At 36.0% G+C, this 25,866-nt stretch overlaps 3 protein-coding genes across 4 annotated transcripts; 2 read left to right on the forward strand and 1 right to left on the reverse strand.

Annotated features, from left to right (window-relative positions):
* Positions 1 to 237: 237 nt before the first annotated feature.
* LOC113693453 (probable serine/threonine-protein kinase PBL1) lies at positions 238 to 1,242 on the forward strand. The gene is made up of 3 exons (XM_027211990.2): positions 238 to 379; positions 751 to 878; positions 981 to 1,242. The coding sequence occupies exons 1-3, from the start codon at positions 289 to 291 to the stop codon at positions 1,188 to 1,190; spliced, it is 429 nt and encodes a 142-aa protein (XP_027067791.2). The 5' UTR covers positions 238 to 288; the 3' UTR covers positions 1,191 to 1,242.
* Positions 1,243 to 3,571: 2,329 nt separating this feature from the next.
* Positions 3,572 to 5,958, forward strand: LOC113691801 (3-ketoacyl-CoA synthase 15-like). The gene is made up of 3 exons (XM_027210100.2): positions 3,572 to 4,028; positions 4,244 to 4,828; positions 5,238 to 5,958. Exons 1-3 carry the CDS (start codon positions 3,633 to 3,635, stop codon positions 5,784 to 5,786), a joined length of 1,530 nt encoding a protein of 509 aa, XP_027065901.1. The 5' UTR covers positions 3,572 to 3,632; the 3' UTR covers positions 5,787 to 5,958.
* A 10,987-nt stretch (positions 5,959 to 16,945) lies between these two features.
* On the reverse strand, positions 16,946 to 23,039 carry LOC113692647 (glucan endo-1,3-beta-glucosidase 6). Of its 2 annotated transcripts, XM_072055964.1 has the most exons (3): positions 22,762 to 23,039; positions 22,040 to 22,313; positions 16,946 to 18,356 (listed from the first exon to the last, which is right to left on the reverse strand). In XM_072055964.1, exons 2-3 carry the CDS (start codon positions 22,243 to 22,245, stop codon positions 17,243 to 17,245), a joined length of 1,320 nt encoding a protein of 439 aa, XP_071912065.1. In that variant the 5' UTR covers positions 22,246 to 22,313; positions 22,762 to 23,039; the 3' UTR covers positions 16,946 to 17,242. The 2 variants fall into 2 exon arrangements, with proteins under 2 accessions (XP_071912065.1, XP_027066913.1); XM_027211112.2 differs by having other exon boundaries at positions 22,040 to 23,039.
* Between the last annotated feature and the right edge of the window lie 2,827 nt (positions 23,040 to 25,866).

Below are 25,866 nucleotides of genomic sequence, written 5' to 3' on the forward strand. Positions count from 1 at the left end.
ATTCCTCAAGATTGGAAAGGGTTTGAAGCCCGTGATGTTACGGTTAAGGTGTGGGTAAAAGCTGCTGAAATGAATTTTAAGTATCGGGTGGAAGCTTTGTATCAAGATCTTCTCGGGAATTTTAATGTATGTTACTCTGCTTTCTATTCTTCATCAATTTCCTTTCAATATCAGCTGTTTGACAATGTGTCAACTTCTGGAAAATTTCACAAGTTACTGTGCTTTTAGCACTACGAGATAACTCTTCTGAAGCATCATAATTCGACCACTTCCAACTTGCCAGTGTTGATGGCATTTTGTCAGGTTGATGAAAAGGAGATGCTGGGCGTTGTTTATGATCTTAAGTCCATGAATACACTTCGCAACTTTGTTGATAAAGGTATACATTTGCCTTTATTTGGACCCTATCTTAGTATTTGTGTTGATATTTTAAAAATGTGATACCTTGGGGAGTGGTCATACGGGGAAAATCTAACCATCGATTCTTTTTGAAGCTACGTGAGCTAAGCCTCAAAAGTTATAACTGGGGACTTTTAGTGCTCAAAAGTTGAAGATAGGATATTGAAAAAAAATCATTTTAATGCCGTTAAATAGCATACCTGAACTACCTAAAAATTGCATAATTTTGAACTAGGCTCATGTAGCTTATTGCATTTGACATAGGAGCAATAGAACAGGGATCTGTGCATTTTTTTGGCCACAACTTGTGCATTTTGACTCATGTCACAATCTCTTTGCATACGCTCCTAGGAGAGTTTAAATGGCTTGACAGAATCAAAGTAGCTGTTCGACTTGCTCATCTTCTGGAACTTTTGCATGGTTATCAGCCTACATATTTGGTCCGTGATCTTTCAGCAGCCCACATCATGCTTGACCAGGTTAGTAAATTCTTGAGACACGAACTACTTCGACCATAAGTTCCCTGAGTAGTATGGCTGTTTGGTTGCTATTTTGATGTTTACGTCTCTTTTGGCAACTAGGATTTGAACCCTGTCTTGTTCAATTTTTTCATGCTGACTGGTGGAGTTATTGGTGAGAAGAAGGATGACACGCCGTTTCAACAGAATCGTACTCTTTTTGGATCTTATGGCTACATTGATTTTGCTTATGTTATGACAGGTATGCTCATTTGGGTCTTAAAAGTAGTCGATGAGTTTGAATTTTACTGTAGATTATGGAAGGACAGATGAGGATTTTAAACACAGGATTAACCAATTCTTTACTGCTAATGTAGTTGTCTAGGTTTGAAAAGAATTGGTACCAGTTATTGATCAGCCTTTGTAAATAATCACTTGAAAGCATAGAAATGGAGGTTGCAACTAAGTGAAGCTCTGTCTACGTCCTTAGGAGCTTATTATTATTTTTCTTTGCCTTTTTTTAACATTTTTTTTTTTCAAAAATTAACATTTCTTTGCATACGCTCCAAGATTGCCTTGTCATACTGTGATTTGAATGTTTCATTCTGTTTTTGCTTTGTGGTTGAACTGTACCCTTGGAGAGTTTGTAGGATCACGACATTTCCTTCAATGAGCTTTTAGAGGAAAGAGTGCATGCTTTCTTCTTCTTGAGAAACTATTGCTTAAATGTTTGTGAGATTAAAACTTCATATTATCCTTCTCTGCATTGGACTTTAGATATGTAGGAACTTAATATTAGTCTTATATTGAAAAAGTTCAGGCTATTCGATATCAAATCAGAAGTTGTCTTCTTCCCTCCATGCAAAAGCTGGTTTTCATGCAAATCTGGAAAAGGCTAGGTGTTTTGAGGATCTGTTGAATTAATTAATGAATCATATCGATCTCCCCTACATTTTCCCCCCATATTATGTTCATTTCTCTCAACATTATGTGCATGGGAAGTTTCAATCCCTTCTTCCTGACTAAAGCCACTCTTCTTTTTCTTGAAGTGAAGACTTGAATCTACCTTTCTATCTTCGACGTGGTTCCGTCTGAGCCCAGAGGTTCGGAACTAAACCCAAATGACTTGTATTTGCACCATAAAGTATTTGATCATGTTTCGAGAATCTAACTTTTTAAAAATAATGATTTAATTGTGATGTTCATATTTTTTTTTATTTTTATGCATGTTTACCCTCATAAATTTAAAATTTGAATTTAAATGATAATATGCATATGATTAGAGGGTCTAATATCCATATGATTGAGGCCATAAAATCTTCTACCAATATGCAGTAAGCGGGTCTAAGAGCTATATAGTTTTTTGAGGTGTAGAATGCTAATAATACTACCACGTATCATTGGTAAGTGGTTAATTACGTGGAGGGAGCAATGTTCTATGACTTGATCACATCCACCAATTGTACTAAAACTGATCATCAAGAAAAGGCAAAAACTCGCAACGGATCTTCTGTTCCACACTCTGTGTCATTCTCTGTCCCATTTTTTATTATATTATTATTTCTTCTTCATAAATATCATGTTTTAGTTCTTTTTTGTTTCTTTAAGATCCAATAACTATTAATTTAGTAATACACAAAATTTAACAAACTCAAAAAATCAAAATGCATAAAAAATGAGATCTTTTATGCATTTTCTGCTGTATTTTTTAATTTTCTATTATACATTGCTTTTTTGAAGCTGTTAGATTTATTTTTTACTGAATTAATAGTTATTGAATCATAAGGAAACAAAAAAGAACTAAAACATGATGTTTATGAAGGAGAAATAGCAATATAATAAAAAGTGAGACAGATAATGACACAGAGTGTGGAACAGAAGATCCGTTGCGGCAAAAACTTCATGAGTCATGGTGTTCACAATCAAGATTTCACAAAAAAAAAAAAAAAAAAATAGAATCTTAGCATCTAAAAGATGTTATATCTTGGCTAATAGTCACGTACGTGATGTATTATTAGTAGATTTAGAAGTGGTGAAGAAATATTAGTTACAAACCAAAATTAAAATTTTCAAGTAAAAGTAAACATTTTGTTAAAACCAGAATAATATTAATAATTAATAGTTCCACGCAGTTAACAATCTGAACTGGAAGCCATATTAACTGTCAGCACAACCAAAAACTAACTACAAGAATCTATCCTACCTACAGTGCATTAAGAAATTCCAATGTATACTCTTGATATGGATGAAAAAAAAATTTACAGTGATTAGAAAAGAAAGACAGAAAAACCAAAAAAAGAAAAAGAGTAACAGAGAGGAAACAGAATGAGCTTTTCGTCCATTACACCTTGGATATCCTGTCCATGAATATGGTTGCCTGATTAATGTCTTCGTGGCATCTCTGATCAGATCCTAAAATCAGGAGACATTTTACCCAAAAGGGAAATCCACTAGATCATTCATTCGATTCAACACGTAAATTACAAAGGGAGTGCAACTCGAATTTCAATTTCCTTTCCATGCAATCCAGCCAGCAAAAGTTTTGCTCTGCAATAAATCCGCTGCTCCCACGCTTTCATGCAGACAAACACACTTTTTTTTCTGTTATACCACAGAAATTTAGAATTAAACGCCATTCTCATGAATTCTCTTCTATATATCTTTATTTGAGTTTTCTTGGACTTTCCCTACTTAATCAACCTGGTTGGTGCCAGTACTTCTTTGGCTTTGAACAAAATTAATGCATTATCATTTTTAAGTACTCAAATACTATATATGGCGAGGAACGCAGAGTATCTTTCGCCGGAAATCGTGAACTGGGGTGTCGAGGATTCCGGTCCGTATGCTGGTTCTCCTAGTTTTCGTGTCAAAGTCAGGAGAGGGCTGCCGGATTTTCTTAATTCTGTGAACTTGAAATATGTGAAGCTTGGTTACGGCTATCTTCTAAGCCATGGCATATATTGTGTGGCTGCTCCTGTTCTTTTAGCCACATTTGGAACTCAAATCTGGAAGTTAACTTGGACCACCTCATTCCTGGATTTTACTAACTTCTTGAATTTAATTGCTCTCTTAGTATTCTTCTGCTCAGTTCTGTATGTCTATCTTGATTTAACACCTCGTGCAACTTATCTAGTCGATTTTGCGTGTTATCGTCCTCCAAATGAACTCAAGGTAATTTTCTAATCCTCTGGTGACAATTTCTTCAGCATTTCAAGTATGTTCTTAGCAGGCTTTATGATAGCTGATTATTGGTTATTTCATTCACTTAATGTTCCTCAAAAAGACTAGAAAAGGTTAAATTTAATTTTTTTTCAATCATATCATTGTACATGATAATAGAATAATGAAATGGTAACATGTGGTACTACTTCCTTGACCATTGGCAGATATCTAAGGAGGAATTCACTGATTTGGCGAAAAGATCAGGAAAATTCAGTGATGCAGCAATAGAATTTCAGCAGCGTGTGCTCAAGAATTCGGGCTTAGGCGATGAGACATACCTGCCAAGAATAATATTCCAACCTGATCATAAAATAACCTTAAGGGATGGTAGGGAAGAGGCATCGATGTTAATGTTTGGAGCAGTGGATAATCTCCTTGCTGCAACAAGAATTCGCCCAGAGGACATCAGGATCCTTATCGTAAACTGCGGAGTTTTAAATCCCACCCCATCTCTCTCAGCCATGATAATCAATCACTACAAGCTGAGCTATAAGATTCAAAGCTTCAATCTTGGTGGAATGGGCTGTGCTGCTGGTGTTACAGCTATAGATCTTGCCAAAGACCTCTTGAGTGCCTATCCTGGATCATATGCATTGGTAGTCAGCATTGAAGCTACGACCTTCACTTGGTATGCTGGAAGAGAACTCGATATGCTTCTCCCTAATTGCTTCTTTCGTATGGGATCTGCCGCAATTTTGCTTTCCAATCATCTTACTGATAGATGGCGTTCTAAGTATGAACTAAAACAGGTAATTCGTCAAGTTCTCCCAGTCAAATTGAGTCTTTTGTGGCCCTCAATCACCTCAAGTCAAATGCATCTAGTCCTTTCTAGCCTAAGTCCTAACCATTTGCCATGTTGATCTGCCATCAGTGTTGAAATCAACAAAATTAATTACCGTTTCTGGTCATTATGGATGCCATTTTTAGTTGGTATCAATTTGCATCACAGCATAATATTATAGAGCAGCAGATGACATGATTACCATAAAATTAGTCAAGGTTTAGTTTCAATTTTATTAAAGGCTGCCTTGTGTACTTATTTCCAAAAATGAATTTTGATCTTGATTCCAAATTCCCAATCCTGCTTGACAATTACCGAAAAAACGATATACTTTGGACGTTCAAAAGTTGTTTTGATGAGATTACTGAACATTGCAGCTGGTCCGGACTCATAAAGCAATGGATAGCAGAAGCTTTAAAAGCATACATCTCAAGGAAGATGCAGAGGGTAAGAAAGGACTCTCAGTGAGCAAAGATGTGATTGAAGTTGGAGGTCATGCACTCAAAGCAAACATAACTACCCTTGGCCCTTTAGTCCTTCCTGTGTCTGAACAATTCCATTTCTTCACATCTTTGCTGTTCAAGAAGAAGTCCAAGCCTTATATCCCTGACTACAAGCGGGCATTTGAGCACGTTTGCATACTCGCCACAAGCAAGAAAGTTCTTGATGAAATACAGAAAAATTTGGATCTGACCAATGAATATATGGAAGCATCAAGAAGGACACTGGAGAGATTTGGTAACACTTCAAGCAGTAGTGTCTGGTATGAATTGGCTTACTTGGAGGCTAACAAGAAGATCAAAAGGGGTGATAGAATTTGGCAAATTGCTTTGGGTTCAGGTTTCAAATGCAACAGTGCTGTTTGGAAGGCTCTCAGAAATGTTAAGCAACAGAAAAGAAATCCATGGAATGATGCTGAGGATTAAGCCAGGACTAGAAAAATCAAGCAGACCATATCTTTTTCTGCTTTCTCTACTATTTGCTGAAATAGAATGTAACTTGTTGATTTTTTTTTTCTCTTTAAGAAAACAAAAACATTTCATGTAATTACCATAAAGAAGTTACTTGAAGAAGTAGATTACAACGTTTTTACTGTCATCCTCAATGCCAAATAAGTAGGTTAGCCAGTTCAGCCCTTTTCTCAAGAACTGGATATATGATTTAGAAAGCCACTTTAAAATTGCATGTCAAATGGAGTACTAGTTTTAAAGTAGGAAACAAGAATTCATTCAATTATTTTACTCGTGAGAAAATAAGCAACAAATATTTCATTTGGATCCCTCGTGAATAATACTCAAATAACTTCCCTGCGACAGATTAATTACACATTGATCAAGAAAACCAAGAAATTTAGGCCAAGAAAAAATGTTAAAGAAATTGTTTTCTTGCTTTGGCAATGGTCGAAAGCGTGTTGTTTATTAATCTGCGTAGTTTGTGGTGTAAGTATAATTAATGACTCTTCGATAGTTTCGCAATTAAAATATTTCCTGGCCCAGATTACATGGATCCACTTTTTTCTGGATAAAATTTTGGATAACGACAAGTTCCTCGATTCGACCATTCCGGTTTATGTAAAGTTGGATTTATCATGAGCTGATTTATGGGTTAAATGCAAAAAAATTCCCCACGAACTATTACACTAGTTGCTTTTACATCTAAAATATTTTAATAGGCACTTTACATCTTTGGTCAACTAAAAAATTCATCCAAGTAATTAATGAAATGATCAATTTATCCTCCATTAAAAAACTTAAATGGCAAAAATATCATTTTGATGGTAAAGTTTTCTACTTTAAATAGATTAATTTTTACTTTCATAGCAAAAGAGTCTATTTTGTTAACACATAAAACATATATATATATATATATATATACTACTTCGTTTTGAATGAGAATTAAGGCTATTGGGGTCAAAATAGGGGCAAAATATGGAAATATTGAGCAACTACTGTTGTAATTTTTAAAATCTAGAATCAGTAATGCGTTTGGAGTAGAATCCAAACGCATCATAATGCCAAAACTTCCTACAATCAGTAAAATTTCACTTGAAATCTTCACAAGAATAAATTGGAGTAGAACCCAAAAAACTTTCATATGAATTTAGCACAATAGCTGCAACAAAGATTCAATGCCGAACCGAAATCAAAACCCACATATTAGTAAAACAAAATATTGGACTTAGAATTTTCAATAAAATAGTAAAATAGGGTTGTAATTGTCAAGCAGGATTGGGAAATATGTAGTAATTGTCAAGCAAGAAAATTTCAAATTCTTACCTAGCCTAACTTGAAATATGTAGTATAGTATAGGGTTGTTGAGATTTTTGAATTGAATTTCTTCCCTCTCTTCTTTTTTTTCCCCTACTTTTGTTTTAATTGTCACTCAAAGTGATCATATATTTTATTGTTATATGTTTTTAATTAGAATTTTATTATGAATTCAAAATTAATCAATTTAAAATGACAATTTTTTTTTATCTAAAAGGTATGTTTTTTTGTCACTTATAAGCTTTTAATGAAGGATAAATTGATCATTTCTTCAATTATCTTGATGGAGTTAATGTTCTTATTATTTTCTAGTTGACTAAGTGGGCAAAGTGCCTATTAAAATAGTTTAAGGTGCAACGTGTAATTTTTGTAATGGTTCGTGAGATTTTCTGCATTTAACCCTTGATTTTCTGCATTTAAGGATGTCCAGTTACCCACTCAATGGCCATGAATTCATAAAATGGTAGCTTCTACAAGAGTAAATTTTGAACTTTAGTTTAGAAACTCATCTGTAATTACTCTAAGAGAGAGAGAAAGTCGCAAAAACTGGAAGAAAATTTACCTCTGCCAGGGCCTGTTTAGCTAACCCAATGAGCTTTTTTTCCAGTTCTTTGTCTCTCTTATGAGCGGTAGCCTGTAGCCCAGAGTAGGTCCCGGATTAGTAAAAACGTCAAAAGCCTGTTCACCAATCATCCATCCGAGTTATTAAGGCGTGGAAATTAGAACAGAAGAACACCTTTTGTGAACTGACTATCGAGAAGGCATAATTTATTATTTAGAAGGGAAAAAACAAAAAACGACAAAGCAGAAGGATTAGGACCCATCTACTAACCTCGCTTTCTTTAACCTCTTGCACGTACTTGTCCCATACTTGAGGGACGACATGGGGGACAACGTAACGCCTATTTTGTTCAAATTCGTTCAAGGAAGTACATAGCGCCCTCAGCTCATCTTCAGTGAAGGTCTCCAAAAGAAAAAGAAAGAAAGCAACGGGGAAACTCCAGAAACCAAAAATGTAGGTGAAAAACCAAAGAAAACACCAAAATTTGAGACAAAAAAGAAACGTTTGTGTGAGGTAGAGAGGAAAACAGCAAGAGATAAAGAAAGACAGATTTGAGGCGCACTTACTCTTCCAATCTCATCAGTATTGATTAGTACAAACTCATATTTGTTATGTGAACCAGCAATAAGCCTCCCTTTGGTATCCATAATAAAAAACACTACACACGTGTTAGGGTATCAGGCCAACTATTTGAAAAAAGAAAAAGACCAATAATTTAATAAAAAATAATATTTAGCACGAATGATAAGCAACGCACAAGAATTAACATGGTTCGGCTTAATCACCAAGCCTACATCCACGAAGAGAGAAACTTATTCTTATTATGAGAGGAAAAACACCATAAGATTACAACTTGATTCCCAAGCCCCAACTATTGTATAACCCTCTCACCCACTAAGAACTCTCTTACTCCTTTCTTGTGTGTCTTTGTAGTATGCCAACCTACCTATTTATAGAGAACATTACTTGGCCAAAAACCAAATAACAATTGGAAACCAATACTAATTCCTAAACTCAAATAGAGTAGGAAATAACATCTAATTCTAGCTAAATAGGACTTTACTTGACCACTATTTCAAGTAACTGAAACCAAGTAGGAAGCTAGTTACTTTCCACACCAAATAAGGATCTTGACTAAAAGAAATTAAGCCAATTTTCTAACAAATCTCCACCTTGGCGAATATTTCTTTTAGCAAACATAGCAAACCATCCAAAAACTCCATTTGCCTTTTCCCACCAAGTACCTTAATGCCTAACTACACACCCGAATCAATACAGTCTTGTTTTCAATTGATTCAATTGGCAAATAAACGTGTGTAGCTAACCGAGTCCAACATCTAGTTGACTCGCGAGAGGGGCCTCAATTCACCCTCTCCCATAGCAGGATTTTTCCTCTCACCACCATTTATAATTTGAGTCTTGGATCCCCTTCCGCTCCCAATCCATTGAGGTATTCAAATGGTACAGATTACCATACTTCTTCCCCATCAACAAGATCGTTTCGCCATGTATGATTTTCAAAAATCTACCTGCAGCGAAAAAATGGTAACCCTCGGAGTCCAACTGGCTCAAAGAAATTAGATTCCTTTGTAACTTTGGGACATAAGCCACACCACCCAAAGAACGAATCTCTCCATTCAACATTTTGATTTTCACCACTCCAACACCTTTGACTTGACAAGTAGATCCATCACCCAAGGACATAAAACCTGTCTTCTTTCTTTGGAGAGTATCAAAATAATCTAACCTGGAGCAAACTTGTGAAACACATCCAGAATCTAAAATCCAACCATTACGAGAAGAAGTATTATTACCTTTGGAGATTGTGAGAATATCTCCACCCGATGCATATCCAGCAATATTATCATAGTCATTCTCATCATTTTTCTTCCGATGAGGGCAATATCTTTTGATATGGCCAAACTCATGACAACCAAAACACTGAATTCCACCCTTTTTCTTGGCTTTTGAACCACCTACCTTAGATTCACCGCCAAATTATTTTTCTCTTTTATTCTCACATCGAGCAATTAAAGTAGCTTCTTGTGTCACATCTTGGTTTGTCTTCCTTTGTTTTTCATGATCCAACAAAGAAGACTGCACATTCTCGAATTCTAAAGTGTCCTTCCCATACAACAGGGTCGTCACGATACTTTCGTAAGAATCAAAGACTGAGGTAAGAAGTAACAAGGCCTTATCTTCTTCCTCAATATCCATGCCAACCTTTTGGAGTTGATCCAAAATTTCGTTGAACGTATTCATGTGATCCATGAGACTGCCACTCTCCTCCATCTTTAGTGCATAAAGTTGCCGCTTTAGATGCAACTTATTGGATAAGTTTTTAGTCAGATAAAGCTTTTTCAATTTTTTCCAGAGGTCTGATGCAGAATCTTCCTCATCTATCACATTATTTATGATGTTGTCCGCCACATAGAGCCGAATCGTGCTCGTACACCTTGCGTCCAACTCCTCAAACTCATCATCATTCATGCTCTCTGGCTTCTTGTTCTTTGCATTCAACTTTTTTGCCAAACCTTGTTAAACTAGAACATCTTTCGCTCTTCTTTGCCAAAGAGTGAAACTTGTAGTTTCATTAAACGGTTGAATTGAAAACTGTATAGTTCCAAACCCCATGGTATACCACCACCCACTCAATTTCAAATAATTAACCAAAACCCCAACGGAGCTCTGATACCACTTGTTAGGGTATCAGGCCAACTATTTGAAAAAAGAAAAAGACCAACAATTTAATAGAAAATAATATCTAGCACGAATGATGAGCAACGCATAAGAATTAACGTGGTTCGGCTTAATCACCAAGCCTACGTCCACGAAGAGAGAAACTTATTCTTATTATGAGAGGAAAAACACCACAAGATTACAACTTGATTCCCAAACCCCAACTATTGTATAACCCTCTTACCCACTAAGAACTCTCTCACTTCTTTCTTGTGTGTCTTTGTAGTATGCCAACCTACCTATTTATAAATAACATTACTTGGCCAAAAATCAAATAACAATTGGAAACCAATACTAATTCCTAAACTCATATAGAGTAGGAAATAACATCTAATTCTAGCTAAATAGGACTTTACTTGACCACTACTTCAAGTAACTGAAACTAAGTAGGAAGCTAGTTACTTTTCACACCAAGTAGAAAGACAGATTTGAGGGGCACTTACTCTTCCAATCTCATCAGTATTGATTATGTCAGGATCAAGCGCTTACCATTGCACCAAAAGCTATAGCTGTTAGTGAAGGCGCAACTTTATTTCCTTAACCACAATGGCAGCGCAAAGCACCGTACCACGCTCGGCCAGCATGAGGGTCTGCACTCCTGGGTGCCACGGGCTGGGCGGTTAGTCCCGTCGAACCGGGATCTGAGGGATGTTGCTGATTAGGCCAACAATCCCTCCCCCAGCAACAGCTAGGGAGATTCGAACCCGCGACCTCGCTCTGATACCACTTGTCAGGATCAAGCGCTTACCATTGCACCAAAAGCTATAGCTGTTAGTGAAGGCGCAACTTTATTTCCTTAACCACAATGGCAGCGCAAAGCACCGTACCACGCTCGGCCAGCATGAGGGTCTGCACCCCTGGGTGCCACGGGCTGGGCGGTTAGTCCCGTCGAACCGGGATCTGAGGGATGTTGCTGATTAGGCCAACAGATTAGTACAAACTCATTTCTGTTATGTGAACCAGCAATAAGCCTCCCTTTGGTATCCATAAAAAAAAACAGTACACACGCTTACACAAACAGTGAGAGCGTTCTAAAGCACCACCTCCTCCTCCTTCACAGTCAACAAGAAAGAAAGAGAAGACTATCACCTCTCTCTCTCTCTCTTTGTCTCTCACAGACTTCCACACACAGTGAGAGAGAGCAAAAAATCAATCACTCAAGAACAGAAGACGAAGAAGAAGAAGAACCATTTGCCTGGTTTTTTCTTTTTTTACCCTCTCTTCCTTCCCTCTTCTCCTGTCTGCCTCTCTATGCTCTTCTCTTAAAACTTAAGAACCCCATCAGAAGAAACACCAACCCCACATTAAAGAATCAGTGAAAATGATATATTAACACACACCTCTCACTCACTAATGTGCTCCTGCCATTAAAAAAAATGCAAATGTTACTGCTACAATACAAAAAAAAGGGATTTACTCTATTCAGTAAATAGAGTAAATTCTAGAATTTGTTTACAGTAAATTAACAATTTTTACATGTAAATAAGAAAACCAATGACAACCCTTTTATGGGTTTGGAAGTTTTAAAATTCTTTTCTTTGAGAGAAATCCCAAGTTTGGAATAAATATCAGTTCTCTGCCTCTTCTACCCCTTTTTCTATAGCTGTAGTCAGCAGTGGCTTTTAGTGAAAGAACTGTGAGATTAGGAATCAAAATACAACTAGTACTCTCCGGGGATATAGCGGTGAACCGAGCAGGGGGTAAAGCGGTGAACCGTGGAGTTGGAGCAGGGATTTGGACAAAGAAAAGAAAGATTACAAACCACTAGTTTTTTTTTTTTTTTTTTTTTGGATTTGGTTTTACAGAGAGAGAGAGAGAGAATCAAGGGGGTTGAAAGTTCAACGCGTAATACAGAAGGGACAGGGATCTAGGGGTGTGCATCGAATTTGAATTCGGTAATTTGGAAGTTTGAATTCGGAATTTTGATATAGCAATTACCGACCGATTTCGATTTCAAATTCACCAGTTCCGATTTCGATTTCGATTCCGAATTCAATTCGGAATTCGGTAAATTCCAAATTTATCGAATTCGGAAACCTTTTTTCCTTTTTTTTCTTTTTTGTTAGATGTATTGTTATATAATATAAATTTTATATTGCATATATTATAAAAATATTATTATATATAAATATATTATAAAAAATATTGTTATATATATAAATATATATTAATATACATAATATAAAACGAAATTGAAATAAAAAATATTATTATATATATAAATAAATAAATATTAATATATATATATTATAAAATGAAATTGAAATCGGAATTTCCGATTCCGATTTCAAATTATGAATTCGGAATCAGAAATTTCGATTTCAAAAACTCCATTATCGAATTCGAACCAAATTCACATAATTCGAAATCAGAAATTTCGATTTCAATGCCGAATTCCGAATTACCGATTTCAAAAATTTCAAATTCAATTCAAATTCGGTCAGTAAATTGGAATTTTTCGATTTTGCACACCCCTACAGGGATCGGTGTGATGAACGTTTTTTCTGTATTTTTATCCTTTTACGTTTTGGGGTATTTTGGGGATTTTACAGGTTATGTGATCAGTGAAGTAGGTCCAAGTGAGGTTGGACGTAAGCTGGGTTTAGATGTTTTTCTCTTAGAGTGGGGCCCCCTTGTGGCTGTTGGACAGTGACGGTGGTGGAAGCCTATTTTCACAACCAACTGCTACAGCGGGTTTAGGGTTTTAAGGTTTTAGGGTTTAGGTTAAGGGTTTGGAGATTGGGGATTTATGATTTAGGGTTTAGGGTTTTCTCTTGTATAATAATTTGGTGTTGTTTTACATCAAATATTGCAGCAGATACGAGAACTAGGTAAAACTGGACCAAAGCACCAGCAACGGTAGAATCAATCCAAGAGTGAAGTTACTACTTAACAGGCATAGCTTGGAAGGCTTACAAGTACCCTTTGAATTTGAACATTTATTTGTCCTACAATTCAATCTCTCAGCGAGCTTCCTTCAAACTTCCAATATTGGATTTTCAATATTTTCAAACGTGCATGTATGCATATGGTGTTCCAAAATACTATAGGTTATAGTTGGGGGACAGTTTCCAAATACTAATAGCTTGGCGGAAGGCCATTTAAATCAAGATTAGATTAGAACAAAACTGCAGTAGTATTTTATTTTTTATTTTTTTTTTTGGGAGGGGCTAAATCCACACCCCGCCATATTAAATTCACACCTTATACACTTATTAGACACTTGTGCCCTAAGATTTTAATTTCATTTGATGCTTCATGTAGCTTCAAGAAACATATAATTATATAAAAAAAAAGAAAAAACAAATGGTTAAATTGTAAAAGAAATTTTTTTTGAATATTTTACAAGGGCTTAAGAATATTTAGTAATTTAACATTTAATTTAGCAATCCAAAATTTTCAATTACTAATAAGCAAGTAAATAGAAATGTTCACATATTTCAATTTCCGTAAATTAAAATCAAGCAAGTTTCAGGGTGAAATATGCAATCAAATTGACTTCATACTAATATTTACTATTTGAGTACATTTAAGTACTAAAGAAAGTTAAATTAAAAAAAAATAGTAGGTCATAAGAGGGAAGAGAAAAAAAAATTAAAACAACTTTAGATAAACATAAATTTTGGAACTAGAGAAACAAGAGAAGAAATTTTTATATAAGGGTTAAACAAAGATTTAGGCGTGAATTTGTTATCTGACAAATGATGTTATTATTCCTTCTCTTTATTACATAGCAAGATAATTAAATATCATAAAAAAAGTGTTGATTTAATGTAGAAAAGTCAAGGGTATAAGAGTCTAATAAGTGTATAGGGTGTGGATTTAGTATGTAGGGTTGTTTGTATTTTTCTTACCCTTGTGCTAGATAGTTGGGTTTTACTCTCTTTTTTTTTTTTTGTAGTATTCTTTTATTACCTGAAATAAATTGTTTTGGTCCTTATTAGGAGTATGCAATGTTAGTATTAATGCTATGATATGGGGAAAAAAAGGATACTAATACTCAAAAACTTTATTAGGAAAAAATAATTTCTGTTTTTTTTTTTTTGGCGAAAAGTGTCAAAGAGGTTTCAAGCTTCTTGCATTCACGTCATCCCCTCTTTACTTTTTACAAATGGATTAAATTGAAAAAACTGGTTAACATTAACCAATGATAACTTGGTTTTCTAAAATAATTTTCAGTCATATGCTCTTAACTTTTATATTTGATAATGCATTAGTTTTCATGTAAAAACTATGAATAAAAGATCTTTTGTTTTCAAAAATATTATATCTTACAAAAATATTATTTTTAAATTATTTGACCAATTTTTAAATAAAAATTTCTTAGTTTTCTTGATCAATATGTATAATTATATGCCATCGAGAAGTTGTATGCGTATTAATCATATGTACAATTATACTTCGAGATGCGATTTTGAACTTACCCAAAAACAAAATGCAAATTTGAAACGGTTTTCTGAATCACATATCCAGTTCTTGAGAAAAGGGCTGAACTGGCTATAACCTATTTGGAGGATGATTATGAACATGTGGTGATCTACTTCAAGTAACTTCTTTATAGCAATTACAGGAAGCTGTTTTTATCTTTTAGAAAAAATAAAAATCAAGAAGTCATATTCTATTACAGAAAAAGATATCTTGCTTGATTTTTTATAGCATCATTCCATGGATTTCGGTTCTGTTGCTTAACATTCACAAGAGTGTACCAAACAGCACTGTTGCATTTGAAACCTGAATCCAAAGCAATTTTGCTAAATTCTATCACCCCTACTGATCTTATTACTGGCCTCCAAGTAAGCCAATTCATACCAAACACTTCTTGAACTGTCACCAAATCTCTCCAGTGTCCTACTTAATTGATGCTTCCATACATTCATCGGTCAGGTCCAAATTCTTCTGCATTCCATCAAGAAGTTTCTGGCTTCTTGCCAGTATGCAAACGTGCTCGAATGCGCACTGGTAGTCAGGAATATATTAGGCTTGGACTTGTTCTTGAACAGCAAAGATGTGAAGAAATGAAATTGTTCAGACACAGGAAGGATAAAAGAGCCAAGGGCACGTAGTTAGGTTTGCTTTCAGAGCGTGAACTCCAATTACATCTTTGCTCATGAGAGTCCTTTCTTACCTTCTGCATCTTCCATTCCATGAGATGTATGTATGCTTTTCAAGCTTCTTTATCCATTGCTTTATGAGTCAGGACCAGATGTGATGTCTGGCAATCTTATCAATACTGTTGTTGAATGACCATAATTTTGTTAATTGCAGATGTCTAGCAGGATCAAAGAAAACTTCATTTTGACAAAAATAAAGGCTGCCCCTTTAACAAAATAACTAAACCTTGACTCATTTTGTAGTAATCATGTCATCTGCTGCTCCATAATATGGCTTCATGCAAATTGATACTAACTAAAATAAGGGACATCTATAATGACTGGACATGGCAATTAATTTTGCCGACTTCAACACCGAGGGAGATCGACTTGGAAAACGGTTAGGACTGAGGCAAGAAAGGACTTGATGCATTTAATCTGAGGTAATTACGGGCCCAAAAAGACTCAAATTGAAAGGGAAAACTTGATGACGTGCATGTTTTAGTTCAAATCCAGCACGCCATCTATCAGTAGGATGACTGGAAAGCAAAATCGCAGCAGATCCCATACTAAAGAAGCAATTAGGGAGAAGCATGCCAAAGTTCTTTTCTAGCATACCAATGGTTGGTCATAGCTCCAACGCTCACTACCAATGCATATGATCCATGATAGGCACCATGCCTCTTCCATGCCTTTTCTTAAGGTTATTTTGTGATCAGGTTCAAATGTTTTTCCTCGCAGGTAGATTCAATGTCTTCTCGAATTCATCCATTAATGCAAAAGATTTCGTAGTAATTCAGTTTATGTACGTAATTAGACATTTTTGGTGAAATGAACGTTCAAATTCGGAGACTCGAATTTACAACTTTGATCTAGTTTTAAAATTTATTATTTTTTGGCCAATTTTATTATATCCAGAATATGGAAATACGCATCAAACTTTCTTTTCTTGCATATTAACGATTTTCACGTTCATTCTTATCTTTCGTAAGAAACAATGAACAATCTTTCGAGAAACACCTTTGTTTGGATTACCATTTTTCTCTAAAAAAAAAATTTGACGTTTTCAGTGAACACAGTTTTCAATTATTTTTTTTATTTCACATACATTAAATCATCTTTCATGTGCATCAAAGGCTAGTGTGAAGTAACTAATTCTTGTTTGCTATGTGCAAGACATGCTGAGCCTGTTGAGCATTTGTTTTTCTAGTGTAATTTTTCAGAATATGTCGTTTAGCACCATTGGGCCATACACAGGGGTGTCTATGGTTGGAGAGATAAATTGATTCATGGTGTCAATTTATTCAGTACCCCAAATATGAGTTCGAAATATAAAAGGCCATCAGCTAGAAGCACTGGATATTCCAGGAGAGTACAATCTAGGCAGTCTAGGTTACCACAATAAGGGAGAACAAGTAAAATAAGGATGCAAAGTAAAACATAACCTAGGCTGCATTAAGAAGAAATTCGGGAATGGATAAACATCTGTCATGGAAAGTAGACCCGAGAAAGCAGATAAGAAGTTGGAATCAATGCTAGCCTTCATGCATCTGCCCAAAACAATGATCTTCTTCTTAACAGTAGCTAGCTGGAATTTACTTCAAACTAGAAAAAGTGCACCAGAAAAAATTTACTTCTTAACGGTACATTTTTGCTGATTCGCCAACCAGCTTCAACATCTACTCCTAAGAAGTCAATAAGATTGCTAGAGATTAGGTTAGAGCTCACTGCGTCGTCCACAGAAAGAGAACTAGAAAAAGAATCGAACAGAGTGTTTTCTCAATGCTGCTTAATCTGTGTGCAGCAGCCCCATAATATGGCTTAATCTGTATGGAAAATTTGCAACTTCCAACTGATGGATCTGATCGTGTGACGGTCGCAAGACCTTGGAATTTGCAGGCACTATCAAGCTGGTTGTGTATCTGATAGTAGCTGTTATATGCATATGAAATGTTACCCTGAGAATCTAAACTTCCACAAGATGTCTGATATCCGAGGCTTGTGCAGTCTCCAAGTGAACATGCATAGCTCACCGTGGGAGCCACTTGTGGATCAGTAAGCTTGGCATCCGGCTTCAATATGCACCACTTCTTTTCCAGTTCCTGTACACCTCTTGCAGGGACCAAACCTGAATTTGTTGTCCCAAGGTTAAGAGAGTATTTTGGTTGACCATCAAAATAAAACACTCCCCAGTGACGTTCAAAGTTCCCTGGTTGAATACTCTTGGCGTCCTCATCAATCAAACTAAAGAGATATGCATCAATGGGTCCAGGCCTCATCGGCGTTCCTTTTCCACCTGACACATGAGACATGAAACCTTGGTTGAACCGTTGTGCATAATTTAGGTTAGCATTCCGGTCTCCGTCAGTGGGCCAACCAATTTCTCCAATTATAACAGGAAGGTTGCCAAACCCATTTTTCTGTAAAGCCCACACAAGAGTGTCATGATTTGCATCAAACATGTTGTAGTAGTTTGTGCCCCCATCATTCACAGGTGATGCATTTCCATCAAAGAAGGCATAGTCAACTGGGAAGTTGGGGTCAATGTAAAGGCTAATGAATGGATAAATGTTGACAGTAAAGGGGGCACCATTATCACTCAACAACTTGACTATCTGAAGCACAAAATCATGGATATCAGCTCGAAAATCACCAGCAGAAGGTAAGCCATTTGGACTTTCATAGACGTCAGCATTAAGGGGAACCGTGGCCTTCACTTGATTGCTAATACCTGCTTTTATCAGGGCAGCTTGAATATTTTGTAAAGCAGGGTAAGTTGTTCTTAGGAAGGTTCCATTATACGTGGACAAGAAAGGTTCATTTCCAACAGCAACATACCTGCAAAATCACCAAAATCGGTAAACAGCCCAAAAGACTATTACATTCAAAAGAGATACAAGGGTCAAAGTGGAGACTAGTCTACTCCTATGCTGAGCTGCCATATCATACCCTGTAATAATATACACTACAAAATCAAAACAGATTCCGTGAAATCAAAACAGGTCTTTTAAAAAGGCAACGTCATGACTTACAAGTCATGGAAAGTCAAGAATTTTCAGTTTAACACAACATGACCATGGTTAAGCAAATTGCAACTATGACTCAACAACACCAACTGAATGACAAACAGTAATAGGATGACAGTGGAATCTACTGTAATTTTCCACATCACTGGCATCGTGAAGCTATAAAGAACACAAAGATGCGCTGCAAATCGCAATTGTCCATCAGAACCAGATTCATCTCCAAGCAAGGATCCAAGCAGTCAGTCTGCAAGACTAGACATCATGATTCTTGAATGAGGGACGCAATAAACTTTTAACCACTTGGATGGCAAATTAGTCGAACCACGAGAAGAGAATGTAAAGTGCAAATTGCAGTCCTACCAAGGTGTGGCATTAATGCAATATTAGAAAGTCTTCTTTATCGCCTGCTTCAATTTTTGGTAGATAAGGGGAGTCAGAAACTTTCCCTGAGAATCTAAAACTCCAAAGATGGTATGATGTTCCCATTGCAATCATGTTTTTGAATTTTTATCAGTAGTAAACAGGCAGACAAATCAATAGCTCCACTGACAATTTTGTTAAAAATTAACAATCAAATTCAAAGCTCCCTTATAAGCTTCTAGTAGACAAGGTTCTGAAATCAGTTATTCATACAAAACCTTACTCCTACGGAAGGTTTTGAAGCACATAACATATCTTCAAGCAGGATAATCAGATCTCTCCACATAAATGTACATACAAGTGCGAATCTTAAGGCCCCTCCAAACGTGGAATTCGGTAGAAAAGAAAATCAAGCTTCGAGATGCAAGAAAATGATCTTCTCTTAGTGATTTCTTAAAACAGCAAGGACATCAAATTATGGAGAAAGGTGCTGAACTTAATCCTAGAATTTTTTTTGCTTGTCTTGAATTGGAATTGACACTTTTTAGTTGAGTGTCATTCCAGTCTAGCAAAGCAAGTAGACTGATCATTTTCTTTGTGTCACCTATTTTCATTCTTTCTGACTTTCCTTTATAAGATCAGTTTCCAGGCTACTTAAAGCGAGTAGAAAAGATTTAGCTTGTTGATGAACCAAAGGTCTTTGTTAAGTGGCAGTGTCAAGCTTTGCCTAGATAAGAACTATCTGGTTTGAAGCTCCTTCAGCCTTCCCCTCACCCCACCTTAGGGAACAAAAAGGGTTGTTGATGGCAGAAAAAATTCTTGGAATGAAGTGTGGGCAAAAATTTTCAGGTATCAAACTAAACCAGACAGTCAACTGAATGTTGAGCCTGAAGTTTTTGCTGTGCAAATTCAGGTAGACCCAAGTCAATTTGTCATGCCAACGCTTCACCCAGAGAGACCAAGCTCAGGGGTCAGAGAAACAAAGTCTTGAATATCTATGGTAGCCCAGGTTGACAATGTTGAATGACTTAAGCAGAGGGAAAAGGTACCAAGTATCGACAACAGATTCCAGCTCTCTGCACATCCCGAACAGAAAATAAACTTCATGTATGCAACAAATTTCTAAAGCAAACCAGAGCACAACTCTAGCCAGCTATTTGTCCAAGAGGCTGATTTGCTGGTAAAATCCAGTTATAAAACTATGAACTTAATAAAAGTATATGTCTATCTGCCTCTTTTTCTACAATTCAACTTACCACACATTCAGGAACCTATAATAATGCTATTTGCCTGTCAAGTTATTGAAAGTGCTAAACATGCTCATTGTACCATTCAAACATCTAGAAATATTCTCTTAAAATACTTCATAAAAACTTCTCAATCAATTAAACTTCTTCATTACAATGATCAACAAGCCTACCATTGCATTATTCACCAGAAAAGGTTTCAAGATGTTGGACTTCTTTTCTTTTGTGCATGACTTTGTCTGGGCTTATTTTTGGGGCTTGGTAAACGGCAGCTATGAATCCATTTAAGGATGATACTGAAACTAGCAATTTGAACTTGTCAATCAAACAGGAGTATCATCCTTAGCAACCTAATAGAGGATTATCCTTTTTTTACAAGTATAGTTCCCATGTCAAGAACACTAAACAAGATAGGGTTAACAGAAGGAGGGAACAGGTGACAAGATTTTCTTTGTCTTTTATCACATCTGAACCAATAACTGCTTCATTTTTAGAGCTCAATACTCTATAGTTTAGGAACAATATGCACCGTTTTTACGTACTTCAGTTACCATGAAAAGGCTTATAGTGGTATGACAGTTTTATTCAAATCATATTGTTCTTTCAATTATTTCCCTGTATATGTATTTCTTTTGTTCTTGAGTGACAATAATTCTCCACAATTTTCACAGCAATGATTCAACTATAATCCCCAAATGGCAACCTTCAAGGATTGAAGCATGAAAGCTTCACCCACATCTCCTCGAGGAAACGAAGAAATAAGTTGAACAGAGTCCAAAGCCTGTGCTAGTAGGCCTTTCATTAAGAAAGAGTTTTTCAAAAAGGCTTGCCTCCACCTTCAGGCAGTGACCAGTTCCACCCTAACTGCCATTTGCACCACGAATTGAACTCTGCATGAGCACTAAGTTGGAAAGTTCTACTTCATTCTTGAAAATCATTTCATTAAGGTTTACCTTTCATACAACATGGCAACTTTAACCAGATAACAAAAATGACATACCACAAACAAAAAGTTCCTTCAAAAAATTGTAACTTAAGTTCATCTGATATGAGTCACACTTCTGAAAAATGATAAATCTGAACAAGCAAATTACCTATCCTGAACATGAAAGCCAGATATACACCGACAAAAAGTCACATAAGCAAAAGCTTTGGAACACATAATGCTAGCTCTCTATCAATTCCAATTTCTCAAGGACTCAAATGAATCAAATAGAAGCACAAACGAATCATTGTGAGAACAAGTTCCTGAAGAAGATTCAATATTGTTATGTTACAACTTCTCATGAAATTTCCTTATCAGATTCCACAGGAACTTCTGGTAGCAAAGCAAAACTAGAACATACTCAAGCATACAGAAAGTACAGCAAAGAGAACATCGTTTGAGTGATTTAACTTGTTAACAAGCAACAACTATTGCTTTTTTGGAAGGACGCCCCACAACTTTTTTTTTCCTTTTTTGGGATATCTTGAGGTCATGTCCCCCAGTTTTCAACATTGAGCAATCAGAAAAGGATAAATGCTAAACCAACCTAGCACTGTCAGTGGCCAACATTTGGACCTTTAGATAGAAGACACAAAAGGCAAGTGATTTGGCGTCTTAATCTCGTACCTTTTTACCTCACCAATCAAATAGTAAGAATATGTGGAATAAAAAAAACTGAGTTGGTTTAGCATTGCTCACCGGACAGCTCCTCAACAAAAGCACCTTCAGTAATCAAAAACCTCATTTTTCTCTGGGGAACATTAATTTTCACAACAGAATCAGCATTCAACATGAGAAACACACAATTAAAGCACAAGCAATGTCTGAATCCAAGAAAAGATAAAAACTTTTCCACGTTGCTTCAGCAGAATCGAGCAATGCCAGGTATTAGCATAGGTCTACCTGATGTTAACATTGCTGGTGCTGAGATGGGATGAGACATTTTCTGATACCCATTTTTCAGCTGCCTTCATGCTACCAGCAATAGGTGCGAGCATGTCATTAGGCATGCCAACCATGACTTCAATCCCAGACTTACCCAAAGCTTTCAATGTATCATAATCAGCATCAAAAAGCTTCACTTTTTGAATTCCATTCTCTCTCAGCATCCTCACAACTATATCAGGTGGCAGCCTGTGAGTTGCCTGCGTGCCCCAGTTGGCACCTATCCCATTCACTGGAAAGACCATGGGAAGCAATGAAACCAGCAATACTAACATCGCACGTGCCCTAGAAAACCCCATTATTTCCTTTGAACCAGGTGTATAAAGAAGTAAAAACTGGAGTAGACTTAGTTTCTGCAGCTCAGATGACGGGGGATACTTGAAGCAGAACAACTGAGATTTAAAGCTCAAATCTTGACCCCCTAAATAGGGTGCTCAGATGGAGAAAGAGGTCAAATAATGGCAAGAAACACAATACATATCCAACATCTGATCTGAAAACTCTAGGATTCCAGAATAGTGACACAGTAGGAAAGAAAGGAATTTTACATCAACAAGAAATGAAATTAACCAGCTTGGTTAGAGCTAAATTACTTCATATACTAGCTTTAATCAGATAGAAACCAAGAGAATACGAAAAAAAAAAAAAAGAGTTCACAAGAAAGCTATAGAGGGCTTAACAAGTTCAAGAACCAGCTAAACAGCACGGTAAGTAGTAGTGATCCAGTCCAGATTTGAATTCTTGATATATGAAACTTTTTGGGAAAATGGAAAAATGGGTTTTGGAGCAGAGTATCTAAAAAGTGAAGTTAATGCCTCATTGGACCATTATGAGGATTACATAGAGTATTTATGCGAAAGGGAAAGTTAGTGCTAAAAGTGCTCTGCCTAGTGGTAACGGTATTAATATTTTAAAAGATTTCAGACCAAAACGAGACAGAGAAAAGAGATTTAGTGCCTACCTGTAGTAACATGAATGAGAAGTAATGAAGGGGGCTAATGAAGAAGGCGGTTTTGGTCATTATCAACTGCGCGATTTTGGTCATTATTAACTGCGCGTAACTTTTTTTTGCACATCGCGTAATTTTTTTGCACATCGCGTAATTTTAGAACAAATTTTTGTGAAACCCACACGTACCGTAGAAATCGAGTTACAACTTATAATCTCAAACGCACAAAATTTTGAGATCAAATCATGGCCATTAACCGCTGTTGCATCCCTGCCCCATTTCCGGAAGGATATGTTCTGGAGTACGACATGACGACGTCAAGAATCTAACTTATGTGCTGCAACTGTTCGGCTGTCTACTCAAAAGCACTTCTTGACAACAAGGACAGAAGAGAGAGAGAGAGAGACCGTGTGGGTACTACTGAGTATTTTCTTTTATGTTTTTCTTTTTGGGGCCACAAATAAACTGGAATAAGTTATAAGTCCGCATCTTTTAAGAAAGAAAGAAGAAAGAAAGAAACGTCAGCAGCTATCTCTTCGGTCATGGAGATCTCTGATGAGGATAAGTACACTATTTATTTCGAATAAAAAAAAAAAAGGAAAGCCAGGTTAGCTTGAGATTAACGAGCATGATGGAATATTCTCTGTAAAAATTTACTCGTTTGAATTAGCTTTTTTTTACATGTTTTTGAAATATTTTACTATTTGTTTATATTAACATTTTTAGGGATATTTTTAAAATATTTTACTGTAGTAATATAGTTGAAAAATTTTTACTGTAGATGAATTTAGGTTTTTTTTTTGTATTTTTGGTATTTTTTTAAGGTTTTTTTTTATGTTTTTGGTGTTTTTGAAGTTACTTTTTATATTTTTGAGACTGCTTTTTTTTTGTATTTTTGATATTTTTGAGATTGTTTTATTTGTAGTTCAAAAATTTGTTTCTCAAAAAATAACCAATCCAAACAGACAGGTTCTCTTTCTTCAAAAACTTGTTATTATGACCAATCCAAACTGTAGCATTTGTAGTTGAAAAACTTGCTTTTCAAAAAAACTGTTTTTTAAAATATTTGATATATTGTATGGATGAGATATTTTTTGAATTGTTTTCGTTTGTCTATTACTGTAACATTGTATTTGAAAAGCTTATTTTTAAAAAATAAGCCAATCCAAATAGAGCTATTTAATAAGTGTTCGGATCGCAAAATTTTTTTAAATATAGTTTTGCTTATCTCACGGACGCGTTTTTCAATCAATGCGTTAGATGTACAATTTATAGACATAAACCAGAATGTATACACACTAACGCAAAAAAAGTTTTACGAAATGATGAATGGAATCCATCAATATAAAGTATCATCAATGTATAACTTTCAACTTCGAATTTCAGCTTATGTAATCACACACTACTGGCCCCGCGTGAATGGTCCAACGGTAGCCTCCTCTCACAGGGACCGAGAGGTCCCGAGTTCGAGTCTCAACTCTGCTAGGGTCGGATTGGGGCACCGAGCCCGGGCCGCAGGGGATTAGTCGGGACCCGTAAGAATTGACCCGGACACTCCTGTATCGAAAAAAAAAAAAAAAATCACACACTACTGTTAGTTGTCTGGTGCAGGCCAAGCATCTATCCTCCACAACAGGTAACAGCAACCTATCTTTCTATTATTGTCATAAAAACAACAAAGTTGCTGAGATAAAGCAAAGTAAAGGTGGAGATGAAGAAATGAGAAAGAGGGTTGTGGGAGAAACAGATAAAAAGAAAATGTTTAAAGTTGGTATAAAAGAAAGTGAGAATAACGTAAAAACAGAAAGATGCTTTGTGCTGCAGAGTCTGAAGAAGACTGGTTGGAGCTTTCGCATGATTTTTCTTGACAGGTTTGATTGCTACCGCGACGTCGTTATTACGGAGTACTTTGCCTGATTATGATTTTTTTTTTTTTTTTTTTTTTCAGTTGGGGGTGTCCGGGCCTACACCCGACTAGTCCCCCAACCCCGAGGAGAGCGGGCCCCACCGATCCCCAGGAAGATACCCCGGTTGCTCAAACTCAGGGTCGAACCCCAGACCTGTCTCACCTAAAGAGGCTACACAGGCCACCCGAGCTAACCGAGGGGGGCCTTTGCCTGATTATGATTTGCGAAGCCTTCTTCGTCCCGTTACTGTTGGAGAACGGATGGCTTTTAGGTTTTATGCCAATTTATGATCCTATTCTGGAAAGAGTGTGTAACGGTAGATACGCTTTAAATCTCGCTTTGTTTTATACTCTCTCCGTCCCACTTTGATAGTCCTATTTCTTTTTCCACACAATTTAAGAAAAAGTAGTTAACTTTGTTAGAAAAGTAAATTTAGATTGCTATTTTCCTAAAATACCCTTACATTAAATAGAGTACAACTTTATGGGAACTTGAATTGATAGTAAAAAAAGAATCAACTCTCATTAAATGTGGTAGGTTTATAGTAACAACAACTTACATTGAATAAGGGCATTTTAGGAAAATTAAAATACAACTACATTCTTCAATTGGAAAGTAGACTACAATTTGGGACAGACGAAAAAGGAAAACAAGACTATCAAAGTGGGACGGAGAGAGTATAATTTTGTTTGTTTGGAATGAAAATTATTCAAGAAAATATTTTTTAGGATAATACTGTAAGGGATATTACAAAAAAAAAAAAAAAATGGTTGAACAGTTCAAAGATAAATACGCAAAACAAAGGATTCAAATCGTGATTCGAAATCTCTTTCTTTAGGCTTTATTTGTTCAATAATTGTGTACAATAGAACTTGGACAAATATGTTTAGGATAATTTGAAATTTGTTTTGTCTTTTACTCTTGCATTA

Source organism: Coffea arabica, chromosome 6e (assembly GCF_036785885.1).
Source record: "Coffea arabica cultivar ET-39 chromosome 6e, Coffea Arabica ET-39 HiFi, whole genome shotgun sequence".
Taxonomy (NCBI): Eukaryota; Viridiplantae; Streptophyta; class Magnoliopsida; order Gentianales; family Rubiaceae; genus Coffea; species Coffea arabica.